Below are 12775 nucleotides of genomic sequence, written 5' to 3'. Positions count from 1 at the left end.
TGGAAGTTGTTAAATAATGCATTTCTGTGTTGTGACATTAGTGGAGCTGGTCAGTGCCAAATCTCTCCCCCCACACCCACACCCCCCCCCCCCAAAAAAAAAAAACTTGTGTGTGCGTGAGAGAGAGAGAGAGGAGCAACTTGAAACACATAGACATCCATTCTTCAAATATTCTCTCACACACAAACCCCATGGACAATTTAACTTTCACTGTGGACTTCATTGGTTTCATTTTTTGGTTATTTTACTCACTTCTGACCAAAGGGGTCCTAAGGCCTCATTTGTTTCAATGGAGAAGTGTTCTCCAAGAAATTAATTTGTATATAAAATTTGAGAAGGTGTTTATTGGGGGAGTGTGGTTCCTACCAGTATACGAGGGCCAAAAAGAGTGAACGAGGAAGCATCCACAGATGAGTTATTTTCCTTTTCATGGGGTGGGTCGGTCATTTCCCCCCTCCCCACTTCCCGCCTCCAGGTCTAGGTGCAAGGGCTACACTCCCCTAGGAAAAAACCATTTTCCCATAAATTTTGGGGACTAGGGTGCAATAGTAAGGTGTTGGGAAATAGACTCCCAGCAGACCGAGAGTAAAGCTGCATATATTTTGACCCTCCCTAGAGCCCATTATGATCCACACTTCAGTCTTCTGAATGATGCATGCGAATCGAGAATTCCTATGAAACCACTGAAATATTGACTGTGTTCATCATAACAATATGTGTGTTCATATGAAAAAAATACCCTACACTTATCCCGCTTGATTACAATTCAGCCCCAAACAAGTAGAGAATTGCCTTAGCTACTTTTAACCATTCCTGTTGAGTGGCTTCTCTTGAGTTCACTTTCCTAGATAGCTCGCCCAATGGTGTGCATCCATGACAAGATTGGAATCCTGCATTTGGTATTGATCCAATGAATCCCAAGCCCAATATAAACCATTTATGGAATCCCAATCCTAGGATCCAAATCGTAGATTGAATACTGGGCCTGTATTGGTATCCTGAATATCATATGAAAAAAACGTTTGATTGGCAAGGGAATGTGGGAAAGTATACAATGTTCAGGAAAAGTATCAGTTATAGAGAGTGAATTTTAGCGTAAGCCCTGATTTGGTTATCAAACATTGTTATTTGGAAAAAGGAAAACGTTTTCTGTCTGGGAGCATGGTCTACAAGGAGGGCTGGCTCAAGCCATTCTCCCTGACAGAGAATACAGTCCCTAGAAAAAATATACTAATGCTGCGTTTTGTAGTCATTCAGTTCCAGAAACGATATTTCATGTCTAAACAGAATTTTCAATTTCTGTGTAAAAATGTTGTTTTAAAACAAAAGTTAGTGTTTGGTGAACATGTTTAAGGAACAATTACCCTAGCTGTTCATTTTTTTTTTTTTTTTTTTTGTATTTGGATCGAAACCTCCATCATTTTGCGTTTCTAGTGTCTTTTTCCCCTTTCGTTCCAAAAAAACCGAAAACACCAAATTGACACCAAATGCTTTATTCTCTTTATTTTTTCATAGAATGAAAACGTTTTTCTGGATGACGACCAATCACAGCCTTAACATTTTCACACTAACGTATCACCACGGAGCAAGGTGAAAACTTCAAGGGTGAAAGGATTCAACAAGAATAAATCATAAAGTTCTATTCTTTTTTCTGGTACTCGACCTTGAATGTTGCTTCTTAGTTGCATAAATTTTTAGGAGTAAGTATTCTTCTATAGATGAAAGAAAATATACCTATCCAAATAAGAACGTACTCGGTGCACGAGGCTCCCACATGTGCGAAGTCCAAGAGGTGACAACTACACTACCTTAACCCAAGAATATCAAAAGATCATTTTGATCGCTTGAACATTAAGTTGCAATATTCATACCTTACTGCTGGACCAAGCATGCCCCTTAAAAGTACACTTATCTATAGTCATTATTTCTTTGCACTTCTACTACATGAAGTCAAAACCACCTCTTCCCTCATAATGATTCACAGCCGAAGGATTTCTTTCACAGTGGATGCAGGGAAACTGGGTCAATTTTTTTATAAGCCATATGGCCTACAACTATAAAGGGGTGAGCCGGCAAAACCCCTTCCAGAGACGAGTAGCCTACTCCTCACATCAAATGCTGTGATTGCAAGATCATTCACATTGCCTAAGTTTTACCTATAAAATTCACGATGTAGGGATCTAGTCAGCACCGCAACTGCATGAGAGCATGACCCAAGCAAACTACTTGTTGATGCGTGACACGTAGCTCGTAACTGGGACCAGACTACTGCTATCTGATGGCGCAAGCCACCCGAGCAAGGGGCCGTTGGTGCATGATTCTCCCATTTTGTGCTTGGTACTAAAGAACACTAGACTAGGGTTCCCTCCCAACAGAAAAAATCTAACAAGGAGATTTTTTTTATTTGTTCATATCATAACCAATGTCTAGATACATGCTGATAAAGCCAAGCTCCTCGTGAACATTAATGTGTAACATTCAGGTCAAGTGCTCTAGGTTAGCAAAAAGGTTAGAGAATAAAAAATAAAAAAAATATAGCATGTGCATATTATCTGAGATCTGGTGTTCCTATTTACGCAAATTGCTTACCTAGTTATGCACAAGAAAACCAAAATTCGAAACTCTGGTCCTCAGCAAGATGTATTAAGTCACCTCCTTAAATTGATTTTTCTTTCTTCAGGGAAAAAAAATAATTAGTAGACAAGGCTTTCTCAAGTCTCAACTCTTAAGACAATTGCTTGCTCAATTGGTTGGTGACTTGTCGGTAGAACGCGCTCCCAAGAGGTTATCACAGGTTTGACTCTCCTATCTTCACCTAGCGTCATAAGACACTGCCCTCTTTCGGTGAGTCCCTCCCGCCTTCACCATGTGCCATACAACACCCACCTCTTTCGGTGAGTCTTTCCTATCTTCACCTTACGCCATAAGACATCCCCTTTCGGTGTATATTCTGATCTGAGGGCCATTTCTAGGGTTATTGAGACCGAAATCGGATCAGAATCTTCAAGGACTCATTCGATCCACAGCCCTCTACCTGCTCAAATCTTTTTCCTAGGATGTTAACATCAAATGGAATCTCAAAAAACATCATCAGATTGGATCCTCGGGCATTCAGTACGCAGGCAGTACTTATAATGCAATGGAAATGCCCACTCTGTTCTATTGCCATACACCATACAACTTTTAACCATTCAAAGTTTCCTTTAATGGAAGGGGCATGGCCTCTGTCTGCTCTATAGCTATACACCCTGAACTTTAACAATTCCTGTTTCCATACACCAGAACTTTTAACATTTATCCGCTTTCACTGTTATCTTTAACATGATGAAATCACAGATTTTAAGTACTAAGTTTATAACAATTATACTCATTGCAAGACCACCAAATCCTGTACAAAGTACAAACTATATTGAATTGTCAAGGTGATCAGGTTAGACCTGCCCCCTCAGCTTCTAAAACAACCGAACCTAAAATTCCTGATAGTGAAAATAAGGTTGGCTATTCACCCAAAAAAAAAAGGTTAGGCTCCTTACCTGATTCCCAAACTAGCAATAAAAATCTGATGAATTTGCTAGACATGTGCAAGATTCCAAGAGCTTTCCATATCATAATAAAGCATGGCTGGCTCTACAGGGCTGGGCGGGAGAGGCACAAAATCCAGTTCACATGGCATGGAATCTTTTGCAATCCCTGAATCGGACTCATCATAGTCCAGAGAACTACGCCAGTTTTCCAAATCCGATGAACCTGGATTTGGGATCCCAGTATAATGGGGATTGGAAGCACTAACCGGCAGACTTTCATTCTGGTAAAAACTTTGGTCATTTAGCAGGTCAGATATTGGTTGTACACCTTGAATTTGGGAAGCTTCTGATGTGGAATGTTTAGCACCCTGGGTTGAACCATCCATCCAAACTGAGTTGAAGTCCAGCACACTAGGATTTACAGCAACTGGAGCTGGATTCTCATGTTGGTCCAAATTTTGGTCCCCAACTGATTGAGGAATGTGCTGACCATATACATGGGTTTGAGCAGTAGTATATAACTGAAATTCTGTGAAGTTGCTGCCAGTATTTGGCTGGGAGTTACTCTCGCAGGAACCAAAGTTCGGATCACTTCCTGCAAGAATGTCCTGCCAGCTCACATTAATATCGTGATTTAGCAAAACCAATGGATGTTGGTTCTTCAGTGGATGTGATTTGTATGAATTTCTGCTATTAGATGAACCATATCCATGTTGGTCCATTGGGAAAACGGTTGGCACAGACCCCACCCTTTTAAACCGCTGTGTAGTGAATTGAGGTCCCAAAGCACCAACAATCTCGTTTCTCTCTCTTCGAATGAGGTTATGTGTACCAGGCATCAACGACGATCTGCTTAAATTCTGTGGGCATCTGTTTCTGTTTAGGGTTAGTCCTGGACACTGATTACTTCTGTGGCCTATGATACTAGGCACACCAAAACTGGTCGTCAAGGAGCAAGCAGAGAGAGAGGGTGAATAGACAGAATGCGTTACAGAACCACTGTTGGGGAGTTGCAACAGATTGAATGCTGGAGTTTGGTTGGGCAAGGCAGGCATCATTGGAAGAGTATTATTAGGAAGCTTCTGGCCTGGTGTTGATGGTAATTTGCCTTGCTTGAAAAATTTCCTCTGTAACTTCCATTCCTCCTCTTTATCGTTGGAATGACAATGGTCGGTAGTACAAACACCAGTGCCCCAGTCACTGCATGGTGCATGCGAGTCACAGACGTAACAGTGGCACTGCATTTCTAGGAGTGTAACAAATCAAAAACTGGAAATAATATTATGTTTGAAAGTTACAGTTAAGACTTGAGATATGAAAGGGCATTGTTAAGTAAAGGTCACTGTTTCACCTCAATGAATGAAAGATCATACCAGGTCACAGTACTTGTCATGTGGAGTCGAGCTGAAGGGGAATTTAGCACACAGGTGTCGTGGGTGAGGGAAGTCTCTGCACGCTAGCTGCCAAAAAAAATTTTTTTTTTGAGAAGTAGAGTTGGCACAACTTGATAAGAGAGAGAGAGAGAGAGTACATGATCATTCAAATGGTAATAGCTGCAGAAGTTTTAAAATGTCAAAACAAGGACAACACCTTTATTTTTTTATGTAAAACAGGGAAAAAATTGCACATAAAGAAATGCTTAAAACAGTACATTGCAACACTCAAAAATATTCTGGAACTGTGCTAGACAATAGTTTTCAAGGTGACTAAGCGGCCCAAAGCGTTGGATGGGTACTTAGGCAACAAGGCACCCGCCTAGGCATGCATTAATGACTATATGTAATATAGCAATAATAATTTTACATAATTATGTTCTGAGAAAAAGAACATTTCCTGGTTTCGTGGCTCCGACGCCCAAGACACAGGAGCACGCAAAATTACCGCCCCGCCCCCCATGAAATATGAAATTCCATGCATGTTGATGCCCTATGCACACTCTCATTGCCATTGCCCCCCCCCCAAAAAAAAAACACTGGTGCAGGGGCCATGCGACCAGGCAGCGATCTCTTGCCCTTATGTTTATATGCAACATAAGTCACATAGTCATATCAATGCAATATGATACAATTATGCTAGTAATGGCCTAAATATGAGAAAACCAGCATATAATAAACAAAGCAAAGGATATAATATAAGCATATTCATCAAAAAAACAAAGCAGTAAACATAAATCAATGTAAACTCATGAAGTGTCAACAAGGCTTTCAAGTTGGACTTAAGAAAGAGCCTAAATGCTTAGGCGATGCCTTGGCAAGCATGGTGCTAGAATGACAAGGCACCAACGGCAAAAAGAACAAATATCCAGATAATCAGTGTGTTCTTCAAAGCCAAACTTGGATTCTCGGAGCACAAGAGAATATCAATTGTTTTCAAATGTAGTTCAAAAACGTTTATTATTTCATTTATTATAAATCAATAAAGTGGAGGATTATAAGAAAATAATGTGGATTAAAAGAAGATTGCAAACACTCAAGAAGCTTGTCCCTAGCAAGTCACCCCCTTGTGACTAGTAGAACTTCTAAACATGTGACCATACAAAATATACAGATTATGGATAATGAGTAAGACATCTGGTAGCTTCCTTTTTCCATTGCCCATTAAATGAAAGAAACAATCTGCTTCAGTTTATAGGACTGGCGAAAAATACCGGTTTGAAACTTTCAAGCAAAGGGCCAGTTGCATTGGAGTCCTTGTCTCCTTGATGCCAATCCGACTACAAAATATCACTTTTCCAAAGACGACGGATCAAATAACAAGCAAAATAATCTTTTCTAACTTGATCAAGTTTCAAAGAACAAGCACCAAGTCTTAAACCATCAATTGACTTGATAAAAAAATGACAAATTGAGAAGTTCTGAAAAAAATCTGGGCCATGGCTCCCTAGCTACAAGCGATGTGTGGGATAGCGGCTTCTCAATAAAATACATCTTGTGCTCAAGACAGAACAGAGGAGCAAATAACAAGCAAAAGACTTGCCCAACTTTCTAGAGCTCCAAAGCACAAACACTCTTTAAGTAATGCAGTTCAGGTTCTAGAAGGATTCTAGAAGCAAGATCTACAACCAGGATCAATAATATAGAAGCCGATAGAATTAGGTTATGGACAGAATTTAAACAATACATTGATCTAGAAATCTTGAAAATGGGATCAGACCTATGGAACAGATCTGGGATCAAATCTAAGTATTGCAGATCTTCAATTTGCAAGAAGTTTAGTTTCAGCAGATATATAGCCAGAACTAAAAAATGATATTTGGAGAAAAGAAACCAAATAAGAAATTACAGGAGCTAGAAGAAGACGATAGAGAATAAGAAAACAGAGAAGAAGAGGGAGGAAAGATCACACCTGATCTCTGGATGGTAAAAGGATTTAGAAGGAAGGTAGGAGATCATATCTACAATACCAATCCCGTATCCACAGCTCAACAGCTCCAAAACTCTTAAAAAACTCAAAATATGTACCAATTGATGTGGCCATGGGGGTGTATACATACAACAACAACAACAACAACAACCATAACCTTATCCCAACTAAATAAGGTCAGCTATATGGATCCAATATAATCAACAAAGCAAAAAAAATATAAGATAAACGAATTGCAACAAGTAGAAGACAATACAAGAGATATCTTTTAGCAGTAAAAATAGAACAATATCTCAGGAACATCCCCTACAAGGGGTCGGCTAAGCGGGTCTTTGTCATCCACATAGGTCTATCCGGTCATATTAGAATCCAACCCTACCAATTGCATATCTTTCCTTACCACTTCGTCAATAGTCATTTTAGGTCTGTCCGTACCTCTTCTAGAACCCTTTATATGAATCTGGTTGTTTTTCCAGGCTGGGGCATCTATAGGTCGCCATTGCACATAACCATACCACCTAAACCGGCTCTTGCAGAGGTTGTCCTGAATCGGAGAGACCCCCACTTTATTTCTAATACAATCATTCTTTACTATATCTCTCCTAGTCTTGCCGCACATCCCACATAACATACTCATCTCTGCTACCCCCAGCTTATTCAAAAATCAAAATACTCTTCTTGACTGCCCAACACTCTGCCCCATTGGTCATAGCTGGTCGTATTGCTATCCTGTGGAATTTTCCCTTAAGTTTAACCGATATACATTTGTCACATAACATGCCCAACACATCATCTGCTATATCCCCTTCTTTGCTAATGATTAACCCCAAGTATTTAAAATATACTCTCGATGGTAGATCCCGGTCAGCCAGATTCACAACCTCATCACCCCTCCTAGCTTGACTAAAGGGACCCATCATATACTCTGTCTTTGTTCTACTTATCATAAAACCTCTTGATTATAAACTTGATCTCCAAAGGGACACATCATATACTCTGTCGTTGTTCTACTTATCATAAAACCTCTTGATTCTAAGCTTGATCACCAAAGTTCCAATTTAGTGTTAATCCCTTCCACGGTCTCATCTATCAGTACAATATCATGAGCGAATAACATACACCACGGTACCTGATCTTAGATGTGTTTCGTTAACCCCCCATAATGAGCGCAAACATGTAAGGGCATAGGGAAGATTCTTGATATAATCCAATTGTAATTAGGAATTCACTACTTTGAGATTGACATTTTGAAGCTCGTCACCATTCCCCCATACATGTCCTTAATTATATCCACCAAGATATTGGAGCCTCTTTTCTCTCATAGGACATGCCAAATGAATTCTTTGGATACTCTATCATAGGCTTTCTCTAGTTATTGCAGTCCTGGATAGCACCTTTGTTCTTATAAATCAGGACTACAATACTTCTCCTCCAATCATCTGGCATTTTCTTTTTAAATTTCCTAAACTCCCAGAAAAGAACTCTTAATCACTCTCTTATACAAAATTTAATTAAATACACCCAAAATAAAACTCCTAAAAACTATTAAGCATCCTAAACTAACTCAAACACTACTAATCCCATGTACTAATGTGATTTAAATCCACCTGACACTAGGTTTTAGAAGACCAGCAACAATCCAAATCACAGACATGGAAACTATACCAAATTTAAAGATAACACAATAAAGAAGAATTAAAATCTCAGATATGACTAAGATTATAGTCAAATACTGTTTTAATATAGAACAAGATATCAAATTCTCAGAATGATCAGTGTTGACTTTCGTCATCACTAAGAGGGGTGAATCAATGATTCTTTTAAATTTTTTTTTTGGGTTCCCAACTATCACTGAAGGTCTACCTTGGCTCACAAAAATCATACTTCCCAAAGCCTAACTCTCCATTATTATTTTTAAGCAAGCAACTGGCTACACATAGTCGTGTGACACACCTTGCCTCTCAACCACAGGTATTCACAACCATGTGGCAAGTTCTACCCAGGGTGCACACCCATCCTACAAAAAAAGCACTCCATATATCCACACATATAATCCATAAGCAACCACCCACAACAAAGGATTTTTACGTGGTTCAACAATATGTCTACATCCATGGAACAATGCCCTAATGTGCTTTGTATATGCTCAATATGCTACACAATGGCTACAACTATTTAGGAGCACCCATTCTAGGATTTTTACAGCTCCACTTGTTGCAACTACGATATTTGGCTTGTAGTTGGTGTTCTCTGCCGCTTATTTTGCTCATTTTTGTTTGGATTTGTTCGACACTAAGATTTTTCTCCACTGCTGTGCTGATGGCTGATGTGCTTATGGTTGTATTGCAATTGGAAGGTGGTATTGCTGACTATTGGCTTCTACATATGGTTATTTGTTCAAGTTGGGCATTGCTAGCTAGAGCTTAAGAAATATATGCTCCAGCTTGAGGGGTAGAGTGTTAATATTGTACTGTGAGCATAGTTTTAAATCTCGGAAATTTCGATCGAAATTTTTCACATTTCAGTTGTTTCGACCCAACCCCAGACGAAACCAGGTATATGGGAAATTTTGGACATTTCAGCTCAAATCATGGAAATTTCGGCCCAAATTCCTAGCAATAGCCCAGGAAAAAAAATACATGGTTTCCACTAGGTTTCAAAAATTTCAACATAAATTTGTTTAGAACCATGACTGTGAGGGAGTCTTAGTTGTACCGCGAGAGGGAGTGTTTGATGTTGAAAGTTACTGTCATGCTTTAAGTCATTGAGTCATTGCTAGTTACTTTAAGTTGTCTTTGTCTTTATTTGTAATTAGACTCTTAGTAGGTTTCCTACTCTTGGTAGGTTTTATAATACAGTAATATTGTGTGACTAGACCACAATAGGCCAAATTCTAAATCCTATTCTCTACTTCTGGTTAATATTTTTTGTCATGGGTAGATTAAACTTAAGAGTCCTAGTTGAGCAAGGAAACTCAACTAGAGCAGAACCTAGTTGCTGTACAGAGCTGATTCAAATATATGAATCAGATTATGATTTAATAGAAAGACTCATCAACAAAGAAATAACAGAAACAACAGCTTATAGATCAAAACTGAGATTTAAAAATAGAAACCAGAACAGCAAATGTACAAAGAACTGATCTGTGAACCGAATACCAGAAAATATAGAAGATAGGAAAGGAGGATATGACTTCGGAAACACCACCAATCAACCTACTGAATCACCAGAGAAACTTAATCTGAATCACCAAAGAATTATAAGGCAAGGAAGCCAATTGCATTCAACATGGGGCCTGGGGAGCCTTACAGTTGCTTAAATAGACTCTAGTATTCCTGATTCATACTGGCCTTAGGAATGCCTTTCAACCAATAGGAAACAAGTGTTAACCAATTAGAAAAATAAAAGACAAAACAGAATAAAAATTCTTCCATATACAGGTTAATAGGAGGAATCCTCTTCAGACAAGGACTTCACTAAAATAAAGACTAAATAGACTCCCATTTTGGTGGAATTAATAAATCCTGTTCCAGCCATTACAAGTAATAAATATGACAGGAAAAAGAGAGATGGACCCCTAAGAGTGACCCACGAAGGCGATGGACCAATTATGGTTTATAATGGAACCAGAAACAGGTCTGAACCAGAACCTGAACCATAAGTTATGGCCCTAGCTCTCCTCCTATGTTGGTACTTCATAGAGTACCTCTGATCTGCATCACTTCCCCACTTTATGGGCTTATAAATTAGGTCCATTACATTGAAAGCCAAAAAAATGAAAGGCTCAACCTATAATATAACTGCCCAATGCTTGTTTTCAGCCAATTGGACTAACACCAGCACCTTGTGGGCCTCACAAGCTTATGTCTAACCCTCCATAAGGGATAATAGTCTGATGCAACTGCATAACTAAGTCTCAATTTCATCAATTGACTTGAGGAAAAAAGTAACAAATTTAGAAGTTTGAGAAATCCAGGCCACAGCTCACTAGCTCCAGTCCAATGAATAAAGTGGTGTGATATTGGTGGTTTCTCAGTGAAATACTTTGTTGCCAATGATACCTCTCTATCTTGTACCCGGGCCAGACAGGGACATAATCATGCTGCTTACTTCCTGAACTTGTCATTAAGAATTTATTGAACTTCTTGGGCATACCAACAGTCTAGTCTCCTCCTTAAGAAACTAAATTGTAAACATCATTCTGTTTGGAAAATTACTCCGATTAGGTTATTCTTTGTTCATAGCTTTTTTGTGGTAAGGATTCTTTGTTCATAGCTGAAATGCACAGAATCAATCACTTACATTGGGCTCTCACTGTTACTTTTTTCATTGTTTTTTCTTTAAAAAGGGAAGGAGAGGGAGAATGGAGAACATATGGAGGCAGCTTATAACAGGGAAGAAAAGAATGTGAGATATCAAAAGTTGCTTCCAAGCTGCAAACACACTAACTTAAGGATCCACCCGAGCCCGTTTTGCAGGTTCCAATTAACAATGTGAAACATAAATATCTCACAAAGTTCAGATCAAACACAAGACACCAACCTCTCTCACACACACAAAAAATGTGAATCAAATTGAAACCATCTTACACTGAACATAAGCCATATGAACTATCACACTTCTCCTTTAAAAGGGAGGACCCAGGTAGCATGAGAAATAAACAAGAGTACTGGGAACCAGAAGTCACAATGTCCTGCAATTTAAAACAAATAAAAAACCTGAGAGCAAGAGGGTTGCGCGTAGAAAAAAAGGGTTGGAGCCCTCTGAGTTGGACCAGGTTTAAAATTACACAATTGCATCCCATCCCAACCCCTCTCCCACAACACCCCCCCCCCCCAAAAAAAAAAAAAAATCACACATTTTCCACTGTATCCGAAACTAAAGTTGATTACAAATTCAGAACCCATTCAAAAGACGCAGTAACAACAGCACAAGAAAATACTTTTTTTTAAGAAAACAAAAGGCTTAAATCATGCTATAGACTGAACTCAAGTACAGTGCAATCGACTAATAATGAAGAAACTCAGAAATACATAACGCGATACCTGTCCCTTTTCACCGACAATAAGCAACTCATCCGATCCATCTGCTGAGTCATTTTCAACTGCAACTGGATTATCAGGGTCGGTCTCCAAAATAGTGCAATCATCATCAAAAACATCCCCAGAGACCGGTTTCACTCTGTCCGTAGGCTTAGAAATCTGAATCTCGCCCATAAACACCACATCGTCAGAATCTTCTGTTTCACCGCCATCGGGATCAAGCAGTTCCGAAATCCAATCGAGATTATCGTCACTGCCTTCGTCCCATGTACCGTCTTCGTCAGAGCTAATTTCATGGATTTCTGAATTAGGATCCATAATAACTCTAAAAAGCAAAAAAGGGTCGGCGAAAAACTGGATTTCCTTTCATGGATACCCAGAACAAATAAAGGATTCTGCGTAATAAACCCTCCTTCAATAGAACACGATGAGGTTACAGAGATTCAATATTTTCTCCAAAAAGCCACTTGATTTTCGGCTTCTGATGCTTTCGAACAGCAAAACTATTCTCAACATCAATATCAGGGCTTCGCTTTGAAAGAGATACTGATGATACTTGCGAAGGATAAAAGGATATCGGGTGAGAATGAAACAAGTCCAGAACCTCCAAGAGAGGTTGCATTTCAGGGAAGATAGGTTCGGCGGAAAAACAAGAGCAGAAGAAGAACAAGGAGAAAAATATAGAGTGCCTTGAAGAATCCGATTAATAATAGATATCCATTTCCTTTTTCCTTGTTAGGGAAATCCCTAATCCTGATAAACAAAAAATCTTTTCTCGTAATAACAAAAAGAAAAGGAGAAAAGGAGACAAGGAGAAAAGAAAACAAAATGCACGGCTCTCTGCGT

The 12775-nt window shown here is 39.1% G+C and overlaps 1 protein-coding gene across 1 annotated transcript; it reads right to left on the bottom strand.

The window, feature by feature from the left end:
- Nucleotides 1-3337: 3337 nt before the first annotated feature.
- Nucleotides 3338-12775, bottom strand: LOC122070296. The gene is made up of 3 exons (XM_042634420.1): nucleotides 11933-12775; nucleotides 4898-4984; nucleotides 3338-4762 (listed from the first exon to the last, which is right to left on the bottom strand). Exons 1-3 carry the CDS (start codon nucleotides 12245-12247, stop codon nucleotides 3572-3574), a joined length of 1593 nt encoding a protein of 530 aa, XP_042490354.1. The 5' UTR covers nucleotides 12248-12775; the 3' UTR covers nucleotides 3338-3571.

This window comes from Macadamia integrifolia, unplaced genomic scaffold (assembly GCF_013358625.1).
Source record: "Macadamia integrifolia cultivar HAES 741 unplaced genomic scaffold, SCU_Mint_v3 scaffold876, whole genome shotgun sequence".
NCBI classification, from domain to species: Eukaryota; Viridiplantae; Streptophyta; class Magnoliopsida; order Proteales; family Proteaceae; genus Macadamia; species Macadamia integrifolia.
Note: the sequence above shows the minus strand (reverse complement) of the source record. Positions and strands in the feature narration are given on the sequence as shown.